General features: G+C 52.1%; 1 protein-coding gene across 2 annotated transcripts in view; it reads left to right on the top strand.

Annotated features, from left to right (window-relative positions):
• Nucleotides 1–1,043: 1,043 nt before the first annotated feature.
• The window catches only part of GPT2 (glutamic--pyruvic transaminase 2), a 33,436-nt gene continuing 14,037 nt past the window's right edge, over nucleotides 1,044–20,442 (top strand). Inside the window, exons 1-6 of one of the 2 annotated variants that reach the window (XM_032854573.1) lie at nucleotides 1,044–1,136; nucleotides 1,350–1,620; nucleotides 9,079–9,168; nucleotides 11,340–11,448; nucleotides 16,069–16,202; nucleotides 18,216–18,459. In XM_032854573.1, coding sequence (XP_032710464.1) covers nucleotides 1,378–1,620; nucleotides 9,079–9,168; nucleotides 11,340–11,448; nucleotides 16,069–16,202; nucleotides 18,216–18,459 — 820 coding nt within the window. In that variant the 5' untranslated portion in view covers nucleotides 1,044–1,136; nucleotides 1,350–1,377. Of the gene's footprint in view, nucleotides 1,137–1,178; nucleotides 1,249–1,349; nucleotides 1,621–9,078; nucleotides 9,169–11,339; nucleotides 11,449–16,068; nucleotides 16,203–18,215; nucleotides 18,460–20,442 lie in introns of those variants that run through there. The other variant, XM_032854574.1, reaches the window with a different exon arrangement.

Here is a 20,442-nt window from a genome sequence, read left to right as displayed (position 1 = left end):
GGACCTTGGGGGCATTTAACCCAATTTACTTTGCAGATAGACATCTGAGGCCCAGAGAGGGAAAGTGATTTCTCCCTGGCTCTCTGGATTTTGGTGTCTCAGACTAGTGTTTTCCATTCCGACTCTTGCCCTGCACTCACTCTGGGGGAGCCAAGGTGCCTTTGCCTAGTAATACCTTTGCCAAAAAAAATTCTTCGACAAATATTTACTAGTGCCTACCTATCTGCCGGGAACCCTTAAAGGTGCTATGAATGGGATGAAGAGGAAACACTACTCTTCTGGAGCTAACGTGGTGAATGCAGGAGGTGGACCATAATCCGGTAAGAGGTATCTAAATAAGATAATTTCAGATGCTTGCAAGAAATAAAGAGGTAATGAAGGTAGGGAAGTGCTACAGATGGAGTCAGGAAAAGGCTGACCATCTGGAACCTGCCTGGTGCTGATCCTTTAATTCTCACAACCACCCTTAGAGGCTAGGGTCAGATCTCCGCTTTGCTGACAAGGAAGCTGACGTTCAGAGGGGTAAAGAGTGGCAGTCCGGTCCCAAACTCCTAAGCTCCACTTCCTACCAGCTCCCGTTGAGCGGCCACTGCCACCTTCGGGCCCTGGATGATGAAACCCCGGGCGAGGACTGCACCATCTCTCAGCCGTCTCCTCGCAGGTGCTCGGTAGTGGGTGGAGAGGGGGGAGGGGTCGTGGAGGGAGGGATGCGCTTCCAGACACACTGCAAAAAGCTCAGATTCGTAGGAGGCTGAAAGAACATTCCCTGGCCCAAACCCCCGCCCAGCTCCCCAGCCCCAGAGCGGGGGACAAAGAGCCTGCCCAGCCCCCGGCAGAGTCTGAAGACCGTTCCCGCCTCCGGCCCGGCCCCCTATCTGGCCAGCGCGGAGCACTATGGGACTTGTAGTTCAACCACTTTCCAAGTCGGCTCTGGAAGCGGACTGGGGAACTACAAGGCCCAGGAGCCAGTGGGCAGGCCCGGGGCGGACCCGCCGGCTGTGGGTGTGCGAGCGCCGGGGGCCGGGCGGTGCGGTCTCTGGGTGCTGAAATGCGGCTGCTGGCGCCGAAGCCCGGGGCCGGTTTCAGGCGCGCGCGGTAGCTGGGCGCAGCTAGGGGTGGCCAGGCGGCGGCAGCAGGCACGTTTCATTCGTGCATTGGGCGCAGCTTTTGCAAAACTGCTTTGGTTCTGCGGTAGCGCGGTGAAGGGTTCGAGTCGCCGGGGGATGGGCACCCGGCCCCGGAGCCAAGGTGGCTCCGCTCGCTGAAAGGGCCCTTTGGCTGGGCTTGGGGGTTGGGGCACTGGTGCCCGCCTTGGACTGTGCGCGACATGTTTGTTCTTTTTCTTTTAGTGTCAAGGTTCTCCTGGGCGGGCGCGCGATGCAGCGGGCAGCGGCACTGGTCCGGCGGGGCTGCTGCCCCCGGACCCCGGGCCCGTGGAGTCGTAGTCAGAGCAGCGCGGCCGCCGAGGCCTCGGCAGTGCTCAAGGTGCGGCCCGAGCGGAGCCGGCGCGAGCGCATCCTTACGCTTGAGTCCATGAACCCGCAGGTGAAGGCTGTGGAGTATGCGGTGCGGGGACCCATCGTGCTCAAGGCCGGCGAGATCGAGCTCGAGCTGCAGCGGGTGAGCGCGGGCGCCTGGGGCCGCGGGGCGGGAGGGCCCAGGGAGGCTAGGGTCGCCGAAACTGTCAGGGGTTGGGGAGAGGGAGAAGAGTAGTTGTTCAAGGCTGGGGTCCGCCCGCTGGGGCTTCCTCTCACTCCGGTGGCCAGCTCCTTCGTTCAGCCAAGGTTGGCTAAAACAAGAATGCCCTCCTCCTATCCCTTCACCCGCTGGTGCCCGCCCGGCACCTGGCACAAAGTAAGGCCCTCAGATACGGTTCACTTGTTGAATTGAATTCATCAATTATAATTGAGCGACCAGTAGTGCCAGGCACTGCACGTTATGTGGCTGTCCTACCCGTGGCGGAACCTAGGTCCGTGGGGAGAGGTTAACAACAACCAGTAAAGAAAGAGACAAGAGAATTTCAGATAGTGAATAAGTGCTTTGGAGAAAATAAAATGGAGGAATGGTGTAAGGGGGTGCTGGATGGGAGTGTTGGGAAGGATGGCATGTTAGGTAGGAGGAGAGGGAGGAAGGTTTTTTTCTTTCTGAGACCTTTTTGGTCGTTCTGCCGGTAAGGATTCCATGACAAGAGGGGAGGTGTGGAGGGGGGTCCTGAAGGATTCCTGCCTCACTGAAACCTTGATTGGCCACACATTTTGGTCTCTGGGGATACATTCCTCCCCAGTGGGTCGTCAAAGTCTTGAGCCTTTGGAGCCTTGGTGGGATGGCCCTGGACTTTCTTTGTCTTGGGTGGCTGGCTGACTGCGATCTTGGCTTTCGTTTGTAGTTGCATATAAAAGTGACTGCATGCCCAGGAGTGATTTCCTACAACCAGGGTGACTGGGTGTGTGTAAGAGATACCTCTGTAAGAAACCAATTCTAACCTGAGTGGAATTCAGGAGGCCGAGTGAAGAGAGGCAGTGTAAAAAAAAAAAAAAAAAAAAAAAAAAAAAAAAAAAAAAAAAAAAAAGCACACACTGCTAAGATTTCTAAGATCTGATGAAACAGCTGCTTGCTTAAGATAGTTCTAACCCAGAATGCGGGTGGGGGAGGGTTCCTTGATCTTGTGCTCTCAGAGGCTCTAGAACTGGGTGACTCTGGGGCGAGTTGATCACTTAGTGTCCCATGAGTGTATGGGAGGAAGCAGTGGTGGGATGCCCAGTTCTCCTGACTGAAAATAGTGAGCTGAACTAGTCAGAGTCCAGTGTCTCCCTCTGACTCCTTTCACGGCTAAGTTTAAGGTTTGGCTCACAGAAGGCTGGCTCGGCTTTTGTGCTTTCCTGGCCCGAGGTGTGAGGTGGGCCAGAGACAGAAAACACAAGTTTTGCCACTCTGCTCTGTGTGACTGGCCGACTGGAGTTGCCTGTCCTTGAGACAACAGTTTTCCCTGTTAAAGCAAAGCTGAGATTAAATTGTTCCGGGCTTATCACTTAAGCTAATTCCTCTGGTTTCAGAGCTGGTAAAGGCTCCAGGGATTCTCTCCACCTTTTGCTAAATAGCAGCTTGGGTGTGGGCTCCATGAAGTACGAGGATGATTAGGACAGAAAGGTGTCCTGTCTTTGTCTTCAGGAGGCTGACTGCACACCTATGGACCTGAGCCTCTCCCCACCACTTTTTTTAAGGACTGGTGGGATTTTTTAGCAGGCAGAGAAAAATGTGAGAGCATTCCAGGTGGGAGCTGTGAGCAAGGATGGAGGGTTGGGAAGTTCTGGCATTTGGGTCAGGGGTTGGTGCTGTTTGAAGAGCAGCGCTATGGCAGGAGGTTACAGGAGATGAATGAGACAGAAAAGGTGGGCTGGAGTTTGGGGGCTGGGCTCAGGACTTTCTGGTGCAAAGTGGGGGTTTTGGTGTGAAGTGGGGAACCATGAAGGGGTTCCAGTAGGGCACAGTTCCATGATTGTGGTGAACAAATTTCTTGATCATTTAAGCTGGAAGCACTGTGTGATTTCTGGGAGGGACGATGATGCACATTCCCATAGCCTACTCCTAAGTAAGTTGAGTTTTGTGTACACCTCCTTTCTGGTGCTTTCATTCAAACTTAACGCCTTCTTGTTTTATTCTCACATTGTCCCAGTCTAGCTGCTAGAGACATAGCTCAGCCAAGCCAGCATAGCCTCCCTTAAACCTTTCATTTTGGGAGACCCCCTGTATCTACTTTGCTAGCTTACACAGTGCCCCTTCTGAGAGAACCATATTTTTCCCAGTCTTTTTTTTTTTTTTTTTTTTCGTTTTTTGGCTTGGCTCTGCACAGCTTCATTTTTTTTCTACCTCTGTTCTGAACTGCAGTGATCAAAATGGGACTGATGTTATAAAGAGTTTGATTGGGTAGAGATGGGACGGGTGAGGATTTATAGGGTGACTTGGGGTGAATCTATCATCTCTTGGCTTTGGTCTTCCCTAAAAGGAGAAAGGTGGCTTGGTGGGCCCAGAGATCCGCCCCCCCCCCCCAATTCCCTGCCCTGACTTTTGTATCTCTTGTCCATCTGAAGGGGTCCTGGCTTTTATGCTGCCTTTTGGAATTATTTCACCAGGTGCTCTGCAGATAGTACTCACTGTTTGGCTGGACACGTGGTTCTGGTGTTTGACTTTGAGGTGGCTTGCGGGGCAAGTCCCATCCACCTTCCATCAGTGATAGGAGTGGAGAGTGCTCAGGAAGGCCTGAGGGAGGGAGGAGAAGTTGGTTAAGTGGGTGTGAAAGGGGCCATTCAACTCCAGTTCTGTCTGTGTGCTCTCAGAGAGGCCCTGTTTCTCCCTGACAGCAGCTCCAAGCTCCAAATGGGGAGAAACTATTAGCTTTTCAGATCCTGGTGTTCACTGGGAGCAGCACTTAAAAATAAGCTGCAATTAGTAGGAGTTTTGAAAAGATCTGTCAGTTCTTCCTCAACCTACTACTTTTTTCCTTTATTGCAGGAGGGGAGGAAGTTGGCACGAGTAGAGACAGGAATGGCTCTACTTCTGTTTGTAAAGTACACATAGTTGGAGCGAAACATTCATAAACAGAGGGAAAAACTGATTGTGACTGTTAAAATCAGTGTGTGCTGCATCTACATTGGTAAAAATGGAAGGTGCTATATAGCACATAGTTATAGTTACCTGAGAACTAAGAAACCCTGGTTGTGCCAAGCACAGGTGGTGAAATCTCATGGTCATTTTCTTCAACGTTCAATTTAAAACAAATTGGTAGTGCTGGCTTCTGATAGAACAAACCCTCCCCCACCCACCTTGTCCAGGTCACCATGGACCTACATCCTGGGCTTTGCTTTACATGCTGTAGGCCTCAGAGAAGTCTTTCAGAGCACCTTGTGCTCAGTTTCTGCCTCTGCAAAATGGGCCAATTTATTTCCTCTAAAGACTAGTTTGAGATGAGAACAGCTAGAAGTCAGAACTCTTAAGAGCTGGGGTGCCTGGGTGGCTCAGTGGGTTAAAGCCTCTGCTTTGGCTCAGGTCATGATCTCAGGGTCCTGGGATCGAGCCCTACATTGGACTCTCTGCTCAGCAGGGAGCCTGCTTCCTCCTCTCTCTCTGCCTGCCTCTCTGACTACTTGTAATCTCTGTCTGTCAAATAAATAAATAAAATCTAAAAAAAAAAACAACAACAACCCAAAACAAAAAACCTCTTAAGAGCCTTTTTCTCAAACTAATGAGAGTTGCTTGAGGAGAAGCACCAAGGAATGCCCTTTCCTTGCCTTCATGCTGAGCCTCTCTGGGTCTGGGAGTGCATTCTGCAGTATGTGCTCTGTCTTGCCTGGGCCTTAGCCTTGCTGTCATGAATTATTCTATTTGGAGCTCATCAGCTATCATTCCTGCTTCTTCCCTGTGAGTCTCTGTTCTCTTGGTGACCTTCCCACAGACCCCTGGAGTTCAGGGTTTCCCATCCCATGTGGACCTTGAGTACACAGACCCAAGAAAATAAATGCTCAGTGTTCCCAGACTTCTTGTCAGTGGGCCCTGAATTGGTTGAGCAGTGCAAGGGGCAGGCATGGGAAAGGCACATCAAGGGCTCTGTTCCAGGGAATAACTGTCCTACCCAGCCTTTCCCCCTACATGTCACATGAAATGACAGGAGCCATCCCTTGCTTAAGAAAACTGCCTTGGGCCTGTTGGAATCAGCTTTCGTCCCATCAACCTTCATAATGATGTTGGGCCTGTGAACTGGGAAGGCCATTGATAGTCTTTTTCCTTCTTGCTAACACCCTCTGAAATAGGTCGTCTCTTGAGCCAGAGGGCCTATTCCCATATCCCTACTTAAGCTGAACGGAGGGGAAGGAGTTCTCTGGGTCGGACATTATCTCAACTGCCTGCCCCCCACCCCCCCACCCCCCACCCCCCACCCCGTCCCCAAGCCTAGGGAGGCAGCACTGGGTGGGATGTAAGCAGGTGGATTATCTAGATGTGCTCCTGGATACTGTGAGAGGGAACGGGAATGCTATCTGCTGACCTGATGGCTCCTGGGGCTGGGCCGAGGCAAGGTCACTATTGGGTGTGCCGATCAGACCTGGATAAGTCACTGTGGGCAGGAGTCAGTCCCTGGCTCCTTGTTATTTCCCATCCTGTGTGGACCTTCAGTGCTTTTTTGGTGAGAGTCTGCTCTAGAACAGTCTCCTTTATACGGGGGCCTTTGGCTGGGCAGGCTGATCTGCTGCCCATTCAAGGGAGCCAGCTCATCCCCATCCCCACCCCCAGCTCATCCATCACAGCAAAATGTCTGGGGTCTGTGGGCACCTAGACCCAAGAAAAGAGATGCGCAGTGTTCCCAGGCTTCTTGTCAGCAGGCCCTGAACTGGGGGAGCAGTGCAGGGGGCGGGCATGGGAAAGGCACATCCAGGGCTCTGTTCCAGGCATATTCTCTCCCTGCATTGGGCTGGCTGAGGGCCCACAGCTGTGTGTTGGTTCCTGGCCCTCGACTGTGACGGATTTTATCCCTACCAAAGAATGAACTGTGCCCATACCATGGAAATTACCTGTGCTCAGCTGGCCAGGCCTAGGGGGCTGTGGCAATTCACATGCTGACAGAGGGACCCGTGCCAGGAGCTCAGGCCAGTGCCAATGGGGGTGAGTCAGTCCTACCCCTTTGTATACCATGGCCTGGCCCCTCCTCCACCCCCCAGCCTCCTGCCTGTGGGGTGAGCCCTGAGGCCACATGCCTCTCAGTCTGTCTCCAGGGTCCTGCTCTCACCCCTGTCCTAGCCCTGGAGCAGAGGGTGGTGCCACCCATGGGCCTTAGCCCTCAGGACACTTAAGCTGGGACCTCTTCGCATACTGACCAGCCCTGAAGAGCTGTGCAGAAGGGACACAGGGATTTAAAAGGCCTCTTTCCCCCCATAGGCGTTTAGAGACTTACCAAGCCCTGTTTATGAAGGTCCATGGCCAGTTCTGAGACACCCTCCCCAGCTGGCTCTGTCCCCCACCCCATGCCTTCTTGCTCCAGAATAGCCAGATAAATGGAAGGGTCTTGGAGGTGGCAGATGAGGTGGCAGAGAGATAAAAGCTACTTTTGTCCCTTAAGATCACTGTTTTTTACTTAAGGTGTATATTATTGATTTTGAAAAGGCAAAGTTTTCTAAAGGTGATTTAATTCACACATTGTGGGAGTTGGAGAAAAGACAAGGGTCAGAACCTTAGAAAACAGGGAGGCAAACCCTAAGAGACACTTAACTCTAGGAAACAAACTGAGGGTTGCTTCAGGGGGATAAGGTAACTGGGAGATGGGCATGAAGGAGAGCATTTGATGGAATGAGCACTGGGTGTTATATGCAACTGATGAATCACTAAATTCTACCCCTGAAACCGTAATACAATATATGTTAGCAAAATTGAATTTTTTATTTTATTTATTTATTTTTAAGATTTTATTTACTTTATTTGACTTTATTTGACAGACAGAGATCACAAGTAGGTAGAGAGGCAGGCAGAGAGAGAGAGGAGGAAGCAGGCTCCCCACCGAGCAGAGAGCCCGATGTGGGGCTTGATCCCAGGACCCCAGGATCATGACCTGAGCCGAAGGCAAAGGCTTTAACCCACTGAGCTGCCCAAGCACCCTGAATTTATTTTTTTTAAAGATTATATTTATTTGATAGATCACAAGTAGGTAGAGAGGCAGGCCGGAGAGAGGGGAAAGCAGGCTCCCTGCTGAGCAGAGAGCCCAATGCTGGACTCGATCCCAAGACCCTGAGATCATGACCTGAGCTGAAAGTAGAGGCTCAACCCGCTGAGCCACCCAGGTGCCCCAGCAAAATTGAATTTAAATAAAAATACATAGAATTTGTATTTTTAAAATTTAAATTTAACATGTCCTTGAGGAAAGGGCAGCTGGAGATGGGAAGGTGGCCAGGCTTTCCATCCAGGCCACCTCTTGGTCCTGCCTCCTCCTTGCCCCACAGCCGCCTTTCTCTGCCACGACCCTCCCAACCTCGTTCTTGGTCCGGCTTTGTAAGATGATGATGTTTGTACTCTGCCAAGTGCTTTCGTACTGTTTGTCTCAGCCACCCTGGGGGCGGGGGGGAGGGCGGTCATTGAACTTGCTGCTGATTCTTAACGCTTCTAGTGGCACATTCTGGACTTGGGAGCTCTGTGGAATCCCCGTATTTCCAGATCCCCAAAACCTCCGTCCAGAGTGCATTTTCTCATTCTCAGCAGCCGGGAGTCCTTTAGTCACCCCACCCCTGTCCCGCATGACGTTGAAGTTGGCAGGTCTCTGAGTCCCTCCTCTCTGGGACCTCCTTCCTGTGTTGAACACATTGCTCGGGCGGTGACTGAGAGTTCTGCAGCCATTCTTTGCATCTTTGGTGCTTTTTTTTTTTTTTTTTGTGAAAATCAGCCCACATTCTTTATTCTGCAAAACCAGGTTGCAAGGGAACAAGCCTAGAGATCCCTGCTGATTGGGGGTCTTCTGGAGGGGAGGGTGGCTCTGGTGCCCTGGCCATTTATTTAGGCTGTTGAGATGGAGCCGTGCTTGGGGGCAAGTTGTGGGGGCCTTTCCCTAATGTTTGGGGGCCTCTGCTACTGACCCCTGCCTCCCACCACTTTTGCCCCAAGGTCCTCTTTTTAGGCATCCTTCCCAGGCCAAGTTGGCTGGCAGGCCCTGGACCTGCAGCTGCCTCGGGGTGCTTGGTAGCCAAGGAGAACTCCTGCAGCCTTCTTAGAAAGTGGGTGGTGGTGAGCATAATGGTTGAGAAGAGTGATCTTGGAGTCTGGCTTCAAATCCCACTACTTGCATTTATCAATTATGTGATCTCGGACAAGTTGCTTAGCCTTTTGAAGCCTCGTTTTCCTCATTTGTAAAATGAGATTAATACTAGTTCTTCATGCGGTGGTGGTTAAGGTTAAATGGGGCGAGCCATGTCAAGGGCTTGGCACTATGCCTGACACCTGGTAAGGCTCAAAATAGGAGTGTTTATTAATATCCTGTGGGGGCATTGCTTGGCGAATCCAGGATCTCTGAGTCTCCAAGTAACCACCTGTTGCCTTTTCTCTGCTCAGGGTATCAAAAAACCATTCACTGAAGTTATCCGTGCCAACATCGGGGACGCCCAGGCCATGGGCCAGCAGCCAATAACCTTCCTCCGACAGGTAAGCTGGCGCTCAGGAGCAGAGGCTGCTGGGAGAGCAGGGATCGGGAGCTGGGGTGGGCCAGCCAGCTCCTATCATTCCTGCTTCCTCCCCTGTCTAGCCCCCTCGGGACACAGCAGGCGCCAGAGTCCCACAGGGGGGTGCCATGGAGAGTTCTGCACCCCTCCGGTGCCTGATGTGCCCTGGGCCTCTCCCTCAGTCTCCTCCCCTTCCAAAGTTGTCTAGAATGTCTAGACTCACTTTGGGGTTACTCTTGCGTATGAGGCTCCCAGGGATACCCTTCCATAGTCTGTGGTCTCGGATACTGAGATCAGAGCTTGGTTCATAAGCGTGTCAGAGAAGCAGCTTGGAGAGGTAGAGGCCCAGTGGGCTGGGAGGTGATACGTGGGGGTCCAGATACTTTCATCCCAAGTGAGACACCCCGAGTTTGAGCGTTGACTCTGCCACTTACCAGCTGGGTGGCTTTGAGTAAGGGCAAGTCACCAGAGCATTGCCTTGGAGGACAGCTGGGGGCCTCAGTGTGACATTGAGTATGAAGTGCTGACCCCTGGCCCACAGGAGAGTGTGCGGTTGGTAACCACTGTCAGTGCTGCTCTCCTGCTTGCCTTGCTGATGTGACCCATCTTGCTCCTGAGATCTCCAGGAGGTGGGGTTTAGTGTTTCCGTTTGGGCACCAACTGCAAGGATGCTGCATGGGCTAAAATTGTGGGATCGGTGGGCTGGCGGGAGAAAAAAATGCCAAGGGCCTCCTGAATAGAGGGAGAGACCAGCGTTGGCGAAAGCTGCATCCTATGGAGCAAAATGTGGTCCTTACATGGTTAAGGTTCGCAGGCTTGGGCAAGCAGGGCAGCTGAGCCCCGGAGGCCCCCGCCCTTTACGCCTGCTGCAGGGGCTGGCGTGGCGGGGGTGACCCTGCCCTATTCTCTGGTGGAGGGGTGCAGGGACCTGACTTAGCTTGGGGAGCTCACACAGGGTCTGGGGAAGAGAACCGAGGCTGGCATTGAGCCGAGGAATGTCACTGGGGCTCCCCTCCCGTGGCCACTGCTGGTGAGCTCAGGAGCATACCAGCAGCTTGTGAACAAATGAGGCCCCAAACTGGGCCCGAAGCTGGGGAAATGGATCAGACCAAACAGAGCAGCTCTGGTGGGGAAGCGGAGGCAGAAGGCTGGACCGCCCTGAGTGTCCTAGAGTCACACAGCTCTGGAGGAGAGAGTAGAAGCGGTTCCCCACACGTGCCTGGGGCTCTGGGCATGAAGAGGCTCCTGTTGACTCAGCCTCCTCTGGCTGGCTGACTTGTTCCCAAATCCGGCTCCGGCTCTGGCTGTGGCAAACCCAGCCTCTCCTACCTGGTGCTGGCATCCTGCAGCCTTCACACGTCTCTCCTCTTCACAAGTGCCCGTGGGAGGAGGGCAGGCCGGGTCCCTGCCCGTTGTACGCATGAACAAGTGAGGCACCAGGAAGCCAGCTCCCACCTGAAGTCACCCAGCTGGTGTCAGAGCCATGAGCCCTCGCTTCCCCTCAGGGCTCTTGGCACAGCTTTTGGGCTGCCAGCTTAGACTTGCCCGGTGAGCTGGGGTTTACTGGCACTTTTGCAAACACTTCCTTGCTTAATCCTCTTAATTTGTGAGGTTAGGGTGATTTTCTCTGTTATAGAGATGGGGAAACTGACCCGGCCTTTGGCCAGGAAAGGGGATGACGGTGAGAGAGGGGGCAGGGGTTGAGAGTGTGGGGGAGGACACTCAGTCTGTGCTTTAGGAAGGGGTCTGTGCTCCTTTCATTTGGGGTTCACCTGTTTGCTCAGCCCTGGCCCCTGCTCAGGAGCCCCCTGGATCTTGTGGCCTTGGGTGTGTGAACTGCCGAACTCTTTGGAAGAGTTAGGGCCAGGGACTGAGGGGCAGGCTCTTCTGTTCCCCGGCTCCTCTTCTGGCAGCTCTCCCTTTGGGTCCCAAGCCCAGGTCATGATGTATCCCACCTTTCAGCATCTCCTGCTGCAAAGAGCCCAGCATGCTCCTCCCCAGCCACCCCAAGCTCCCCGCAGGCTGGAGCCCTCGTGGAGAGGCATGTACCGGAGTTGTGGTCATCACAGTGTCCATGCTCAGGGTCCTCACGGCCCTCCTGGGGCTCTGGGGTTGGGGGTGCTGGGAGCCCAGCCCGCGCCTCTCTACCCCCAGGTGATGGCACTGTGCACCTACCCAAACCTGTTGGACAGCCCCAGCTTCCCAGAAGATGCTAAGAAGCGAGCCCGGCGGATCCTACAGGCTTGTGGCGGGAACAGCCTGGGTGAGCACCCTCCCCCCTGCCCCCCATAGTCAGGTCCCGGAGGGCATGAGATGAACATGTGTTCTGAGCGTGGGCTTGGGCCCTGGCCCCAAAGGAAGAGTTATCCATGTGAGTGTGTGAATGTGTACGGGATGGTAACACGCAGAGTAAATGAAAAACAGTCTTCCTCTTCGTGTCTGCTCTGTTAACCTCCTGTTAGCTGAGCAGTGAGGTAAATGCCATCTTTTGGAGGATCAGGGCACTTGAGCTGCAGGAGCCTCCCTTGGCCTGGAGTTTGGTTTCACACCTGGGAGCCAGCTTGAGTAATTGACCCTTCTGTCAGCAGAGCGTTGGTGTGTTTGTTTTAAAGTTTTATTTTTTTAGAGAGCATGAGCAGGGGCAAGGGGAGAGAATCTTCAAGCTGACTCCCCAGAACCCTGAGGTCATGTTCTTGGCCAAAGTAAAGAATCAGGGTAACCTGAGTCACCCAGACACCCCTCAGAGCAGAGGGTTTAACCCAGTGATGGGCCTCAGTGACGGGCTGGGTAAAGTGCGGTGCCTGGCTTTGTCCAGTCTTCTTGTCTGTCACCGCTATGGCAAGAGGTGACCAGTTATTGGGGAAGGGGAGTGCTGTGAGGTGCCTGTGAATCCTGTGTGATGGCTTCCTTCTTTCTGACAGTGCTGTCCACCCTCCCATTCCTTGTGTTCCCACCTCCCTGGCCTTTGGTCCCCTTTGCTGGAAGCCCACGCCCAGCCATCTGCCTCCTTAAGAGGGGAGCACTCCATGGAGGGAGGTCCTGGAATTTGGCCCCTGCAGATGTGAAAATGATACTCTCCCTCCCTTTGCTGTTGAGATGGATTTCCAGTCTCTGGGCCTCTGGCTCTTTGTTCTCATCTCCTGTTCTTTGTTCTGTTTGCCTTTGCCCCATTCCTTTGCCCCATGCCTACAGAGGGATCCAACTTTCCTCACCCCAGGAAAAATAGTTGTTCTGAGAGTTTTTTTAGGACACGTGCCTGAATGCTCTGGAACGTGGGAGAGGGATTCTTGTAGCTTGCTCAGCAGAGGGTCAGCTACCTTCCGCTTCTCTGCCACTCCCCTATCCCTCCCCTCCCTTTTTCTGCTCTTTCCCTTTAATGAGAGCCCTGTGCTTACTTTCCTTGCTGTGGTTATCCCTCCATGCTCTGCCCGAGTCTGGTCACTGTCCTTCAGGGTGTCCCTCTCAGGAAGGGACCAACTCCCCTTGCTTTCCTGCCTGCCAGACTGGGGAGGGTGTGGGCTAGCACCTCGTATGGCAAGGCCGAAACCACAAGCTGTCAGAGAACAACCCAGCAGGCCGAAGGCTCAGCCTGCAGGCTCCTCTCCTCCTGTGCCCTCTGCCCAGTCCACAGGACAAAGGCGCCAAGACCCTGTGGCCATGGGCCTAAGATTCCTGGAAGCTGTGAGGAGAGGCAGGGGAGGGAGTGTTTGTCGTCTGCATGCCTGATGGGAATCCGTCTGACGCCGCGGGGAGGGGGGTTCTCTGTTCCCGGTAGGAAGCTTCGAGTTTTTGCAACTTTGTCAGCCAGGGCTTTGGAAAGGAGTTGGGGAGGCCACTTGGGGTGTTGGCAGCAAGAGGAAAGTTGGCCTGCGTGTGGGGTTTTGGGGACTTGCACTGAGTTCTGAGGACCCTATGAGGATAGGTGAGGTGGGTACTCCCTGAGCCTCTCTCCTCCTCCTTGAGCTAGGAAGTACTCTACTCAGCTCCTGGGCTTTTGAAGGAGGTGGATGTATGTGCTAAAGCCCCTTGTCAGGTGTGGAGAGGCCCTGTCCTTGGGGGTCACCACCAGTCCCTGCCCATTGCAAGAGGTAGGGCAGTGTCATCCTGGGGGAGGTGTTCTGTCAACTAAGCCTACCAGCCCACAGAAGTAAGGGAAATAGAAAATGTCAGTGTGCCCAGGACAGCCCTGACCCAGGTCGGGATTATTAAATACATAACAAGGTCTTAGAGCTCATCTGGATGTGTTTTAATTGTGCCCTTTAAAATGACTTTTTTTGGGCGCCTGGGTGGCTCTTCCTTCGGGTTAAGGTTAAGCCGTTTAAGTTAAGCCTCTTCCGTCGGCTCAGGTCATGATCTCAGGGTCCTGGGATCGAGCCCCACATGGGGCTCTCTGCAGCAGGGGGCCTGCTTTCCCCTCTCTCTCTCTGCCTCTCTGCCTACTTGTGATTTCTCTGTCAAATAAATAAATAAAATCCTTAAAAAAATAAAATGACTTTTTTAAAATTTAAGATTGATTTATTTATATGAGAAAGAGCATGCACAAGTATGGGGAGGGGCAAAGGAAGAAGGAGAGATAATCTCATGCAGACTGGGTATTTTTTGTGCACAGAGCTGGACTTGGACCTCAGTCTCACAACCCTGAGATTATGACCTGAGCCAAAATCAGGAGTCAGATGCTCAACCAGCTGACCCACCCAGCCGTCCCTAAAATTCTTCGTAGAGTTCCTCATTTTCTATTTGAGGAGTAATTCAGTTCTCAGGTTGTATCTTGGATCTTAATAGGATTAAGGTGGAATCTAGACGTCCAGGGAGGTGCAGGTCCTTATCTAGCCCTCCCGGAGCACCGGAGCATCGCTCTAGGCCCTGAGGGACACTGGTGAACCAGGTGGATGGAATTTCTATGCTCACAAAAGTTCATGATCAGATTTGGGAGAAACAAACATTAAAAAGAATTCACACAAAAACTAATTTCTAGTTTTCATGAGTTCTTAGAGAAAAAGCAGAAGAGCTATGCTATGGGTCTGTAACTAGGGATTCTAATGTAGAGGGAGGGTTTAAGCAGCAAATATGATTCAAATTCATGGGGATGGTGAGTAATAGAGAACCTGCGAATGCATGCCAGACAGAAGAACTGTTTTGTGCCAAGGCCCTGAGGTTTGAGAACTGAGTGTGATCAAGTGAAGAGGTCTGGATGGGGCAGTGTGATGGAGCTGGGAAGTTGGGCGGTGGTGATGATGGAGGTTTGTAGGCCCTGGGAGGCAGGTTGCCATCTGTCTGAGGGCAGTGGGTCCTAAGCAGGGGTGTAGTGGGGTGGGCCAGGCAGGGGGATAGGTGTTCTAGCAGAGATGCACAGAAGAAATAGGTAATGGCCCCTGCCCTCAAGGAACATACATTCAGCATGGGGAGGCAGGCTTCATGTGTCTACAGTAAATAACTGGAGAAAATGCAGGTCAGGAGAGAGGCTCAGTATGGGTGGGTATCTTCATGACAGGCCCCGAGAGAGACTAGAGTTGTGCTTTGACAGACCAGTGTGGTTTGGAGCATAACAGAAAGGCTGAAGGAAAGGGTGGAAGGTGGGTGAGCTAGAGGCAAGAAAAAGGGAAGGCTTGGCTGGTGTGGGAATGGACAGGCCCCATGGACTAGAAGCGAGGGCATTGAGAGAAGGCAGAGGGAAAGGTTTCTGAGTATGGGAGCTCAGAAATAATCAAGTCAGTCACTCCGTAGAAGAGGGATTCTCTAATACCAGCATTTGTACCTCTCCATTATTTTAATTTGCAGAATATTTCAGATGCATTAGAATACTCCAAATAATGTAACAAGAGACCTTGAACCCACCACCGAGACTTGATTCATGTTCATGTTTGCCCGTGGGACCTTAGAGAATTAGTCTAAGCTCCCCTCCCTTCCCTCTCCATTTTAGCAGCTGGTCAGAAGGGAAGGCTGAGCCCAGTGATGCACAGACGTTGAGACAAATGAGGGCTTCCAGGGTACAGGGCCTAGACTGATACTCACTGAAGCCCTAAGCCTCCTGGTGTTGGGTTTGTAGTAGTCTTAGAAGGAATAGGCTGGATCTCTTTAAATGTGGCATAAAATTCAAACAGTGTCAAAGGATATAGAGTGAAAAGTTGGCCTCCCAGCTTTGACCCCTGGCCTCCCCTTCACTTCCCCAGAGAGCTCACCCTCACCACTTTGGGACTCCTACCAGATGTGCCTGCACAAGTATATATACTCAAATTCTTCCTAAAAATAGTGGCCTGACATTAAAACAAACAAACAAACAAACACAACACTCTTTATAGAGATATTAACAAACCTATAATAAAATGAACCAATATTAGTGTACAGCTTGGATAGTTTTTGCACATGTACACACCTGTGTAACCCTCACCAGATCATGACACAGAACTTGTGCAGTGCTGCAGAAGGCTCTTGCCTTCCCACAGGCTTCGTGGGAGCCTGTGCGGGCAGCAGTGATAAAGACACAGCAAGTCTAGCAGTAGCGATTTACATGTTAACAGAATGTGTATAAACCCCAGGAGGGTGGATAAAACAGGTATGGGCACATTTGAATGATTGGAAGCCAGGACCTGGAGTAATGCTTGACGTCTAACAGCTTCTCTGTGAATACTGAGTGTGTGAATGGGTAGGTGGGTAGACTGGTGGATGGGCAGGTAGACGAATGCATAGATAGCAGATGAGTGGATGGGTGGATGGATAGGTGGTTAAGCAGTGTGCCATGATTCCACAACCTAGAATAGTGGGAGTTGGGTCCTAAAACCCCTCCCACCCCCCTGTCCCCACCCCAGGTAATTACATGGGTGTCGCCAACTCCATAGAGCCAGTCATCCTGCCTCTAGTGACTATCTTGCTTGCTGTCTTACAGGGTCTTACAGTGCTAGCCAGGGCGTCAATTGCATCCGTGAAGACGTGGCTGCCTACATCACCAGGAGAGATGGCGGTGTGCCTGCAGACCCGGACAACATTTACCTGACCACAGGAGCCAGTGATGGCATTTCTGTACGTGTGAGGGTGGCTCGCTCTCCAGTGTTTACCCCGTGAAGAATAGCCTTCCTAGTTAAGGACAAGGATGTGAGCCTGTGCCAGAAGGGAGAAACAGGCCTGGGAGGAGGGGTTGGCTCTCTGCAGGTCCAGCTGGAGAGGAGCCATGGGCACTCGAGGGTGCCTGTCTTTCTGGTGGCATTGGCCTTTCTCTCGCTTAGTTCCTACTGGTGTTCCTCCTCTGCAAGGTGCTGTACCAGGTGCTTGGGAGACCGTGGGAACCGAACACACTTGGCCTCTGCTTACACCCTAGTGCCTGATCAGACCAGCATTGATATCACATAAATAAATGTCATATCACAAGCTTTCAGTTTCTCTTCTGGGTGAAGAGGACAGAGTGCCCCAGGAGGAGCAGCAGGGGGTGGGGGTGGTTGTGGGGAGCAGAAAGGTTTCTTCTCAAAGGATGACTGAGCAGAGATCTGGGGGATATGTAGGCATGAACGGGGAGGCAGGGGACAGAGTGTGTTCTGAACAGAAGGTCAACATGTGCAGAGGCTGTGAGCTGGAAAGAGGCTGTGCATTTGCAGAAGGAGAGTCAGAGTGAATGAGCACATGTAGCAAGGGCCAGAGTTTCCAGACGTGGTCTAGAGAGGCAGCCGGGGCCTGAGTCCTACAGGGCCTTAGTGGTCATGCTGAGGATTTAGGTCATTGTCCTAAGAACAATGTCCATTGAAGCATTTGAAGGTGGGGGGAGAGACAGATGGATAGGGGATAATTAGATTTATGTTAAGTTTTAACTTCGGCTGGAAAGGGGATGATGGATGTGAGGGAGTGTTTAGGAGATGAGGGAGGAGGTGGCTTGGGCTGGGGATCAGCTGTGGGCGGGGTGAAGAGGGACTGTTGTCAAAGTGTGCTTAGCAGAAGGGCTCTGAAGTCCCCAGTCTGAGGGAGCTGTGGTCTTGGAATCCTCTGAAGCATGCTCCTTCCTAAGCCTCATCAGTGCTGGTGCCTTCAATTCCTTTATTTTTTCTCCTCAGGGAGTGTGTGCAGACCCTTCCTTTGATGGGGTCATCTTGGTCTTTTGACCTCCAAGGCTCTTGGTTCTCCTGTTCGTTGAGTGCTTTAATCCTTTCAGATGCATTCAGCTCTTACTGGAGCCCAGGAAACGGGCCCAGCAACATTAAATGCTCTGCCGTCTTTAAGTCAGCCTCTTGTGACAGTTGGGGTTCCAGTGTTGGGGCTCAGGTCTCCAACCGTCACATCTTCCACTGTGTTGTGCTGTCAAGGCCTCTCAATTCCCAGAGAAGCCCACATACACGCAGAGGTCCTAGAGCAGCCGAAGGAGGTTTCCTCAGGATTTTGTGAAAAGAATCAAGTTGTTGAGCTTCTGAGTCCAGTGGCATTCTTGCAGCGAGGAACTGGCCTGTGTGTAAGGTGGGAACTCTTCCAGAACAGGGTTTGCAGTCAGTTATTGCCACCTCCACCCGTATCCCCATGGGGTTCAGGTGGCCTGGTTTCTCAGGAGTCCTGCAAACCTTGAGCCACACGGCCCTGGAAACAACCAGGTTGAAGCGCCACCTGGTGGTAGTACATAGGTATTTTATCCTGATTCGACAATCCCTTCCTTGTTCAGGGTCTGCCCAGCGGTGGGCACCAGTAATTACTAACAAGACAGATTGCTAGCCCTCCTCCCTTCCAGGACATACGGAATGAACTTAAGGGCAAAGACAGGGCCGGTTTGTGGACTACTGTTTCAAAAGGCCTCTTCAAAAAACATAGGCATTGAGTGTTTTAACTACCGTGTTAAGAACTTGAAAGCATTTCATTTTGCTTACTCCTCACAGCAGACCTCGTTTTAAAGATGGGGGGCAGCGAGACTCAGGGAAGTCAAGCAGCTCACATGGGGCTGCACTGAAGGCAGGCAGCGGGGTGGCTGGTAAAAGGGTTGGGGCTTCTGGGGGAGTCTTCCTGGCAGCCCCCAAAGGGTGGAGATGGGCAGTGTTCCTGGAAGCCGTGACTTTTCTGTTGCAGACAATCCTGAAGATCCTGGTGTCTGGGGGTGGCAAGTCACGGACCGGTGTGATGATCCCCATCCCACAGTACCCCCTTTACTCGGCCGTCATCTCTGAGCTCGATGCCATCCAGGTGAACTATTATCTGGATGAGGAGAACTGCTGGGCCCTAAATGTGAATGAGCTCCGGCGGGCTGTGCAGGAGGCCAAAGACCACTGTGACCCCAAGGTGCTGTGTATCATCAACCCTGGGAACCCCACAGGTCTGTGCCCCACTTCTTTGCCAGTTTCTTGGGCGGTAGGGGCAGGGCAGCTGGTGTCCTACATGTCTGGTCACTAAAGAGTTAATGTGATGTTCTCTCTGCTCCCAGCTTTCTTGCATTTGCCAAGACTCTCCTTGAGGTTAATTATGCACAGCCTGTCCCCATTAATCACAGGCCTCACTTTACCTTTACTCCTAGTTGTTTTGCTGAACCAGTCGTCAGAATGCTGGTGTGTGCGTTTTTGTTTTCTTTGACACAGCGTTACTTGTGTACTTTGAGACTTGAGGAGGAAATGCCTTGTTAAAAACGACAGCAAACAATCTGAAACACCCTGCTTCCAGAAGTCGAAAAGCACTCCTATTTTTATATATTTAAAAACAAAAACGAAAACCCCCACCAAACGCCCAGCCCTCCCTGGTTTGATCTTTCTGGGCCACTGGCTTCATTTGCCCCCACTGCTATTTGGATGCTGAGAACAAGGGCTGCTCTCTCCTCCTTTGTTGAGATAAATTGGGTCAGGGCCAAATCGCGTTGGAGTTGATTGTGGAGTCTGCTTCTTTGGAACATCAAATGATGCTTCAATCAGCTGAAAGCAGCACATGAATTCCAGAGTGCAGAAAATGGGTGCGGCTGGCTGGGACACTCATTTATGTACATCAGCTCCCTGGGGGTAGGGGCGCAGTCTAACCAGAATGCGGGAGGAAGGAAAATGACTACAGCTGGGCTCTCTATTGAGGTTGCACATTAGAATCACAAAGGGAGCTTTTAAAAAATGCCAAAGGCAGGGCTGCCTGCCAGAGTCTCTGGGCATGCACCGCCCCCCCGCGGCCCCACCCCCCATCAGTCAGTATTCCCTGTGCCTTGCATGAGAACCACTACCCTGGGACAGTGGTTCTCAGACTGTAGCTTGTTAAAAAACAAACTGCTGGACCCCTCTCCAAGGTACTCTGATGTTATCAGGCAGGGCTGCGGCTTGAGAATTTGTTTTTCTAAATGAGCTCCCAGGTGATGCTGATGCTACTGGTCCAAACTTGGGTTAGCAGGTCCTATATTTTGGGAAATACTCTGTATGCCTAGTTTCTATTAGAGGGTCGGTAACTTTGTAGCCAGGCATTTACTATATCAGCTGGCTGTCTGGGAAGAAATATTTTCATTAAAGACTTTATTATTTTAGGTAAAGGGATCATGTGAATGTATATTAATATGAGTAATTTTTAAAGAGTAACTTCATGAATGGGCAGAGGCTGGTTTTGCTCTCTGGGTTCTAAATGTGTGAAAGACCAGTCAGCTCTTGGAAGATGGGGGATGGAAAATAGAAACCTACCTGAGATAGCCGGGTATCTTGTCTGGACCACACGCTGTGACCACTTGGGCTGAAAGGTGTCAAGATGGAGTGGGATAATAAGCCAGGACTCTGAGTTTTAAGACAGAAATGTAGCTCAAGGCTGAAGGGTTTGGGTCCTAGAACTGTAAAGACCAGGGGTAAAGCAGTCCACCTGAATCAGCATCCTTGCCCTAGGAACCTCGATCCCTTCCCCAGGTCTGGGTAGGAGTCCTTCCCAGGAAGTCTCTGTCCTTGGAGTGACCTTCAGCAGCTCTAGCCCTGGTCTGCCTGCTGAGCGACCTCCCCGGAGAGCCTTGCCCAAAGTTTTAAAACAAAAATTCCAGGCCAGGTTCTCTTTGGCCCAAGTAGGTTCACCTGCCCTTCCTGAACCACTCAAATCACCAAGATTCTGGCCATGTATGTGTCCCATGCCCCTGCTGGAGTGCAGAGAGAGGCAATTCCCTGTAGAACAGCTGAGCTCTGTTACTCAAAGAACAGAAGGACCCTGGGCAGGCTCAAACAACAGATTTTCTCATTAGGTTTGGGGAATTGGCTTTGGTTTGGCTCAGCCTCTAGTGAGAGGCACCTGGAAGACCCTCTCCAGCCTTTCTGTGTCCAAGCCATCCCTTCTGTAAGGTGGCCTCATGGCTCCCCCTGCT

This window comes from Lontra canadensis, unplaced genomic scaffold, assembly GCF_010015895.1.
Source record: "Lontra canadensis isolate GAN:19392208 unplaced genomic scaffold, GSC_riverotter_1.0 scaffold8, whole genome shotgun sequence".
Taxonomy (NCBI): domain Eukaryota; kingdom Metazoa; phylum Chordata; class Mammalia; order Carnivora; family Mustelidae; genus Lontra; species Lontra canadensis.
The sequence above is the reverse complement of the archived record's forward strand: the minus strand, read 5'-3'. Positions and strand labels throughout refer to the sequence as shown.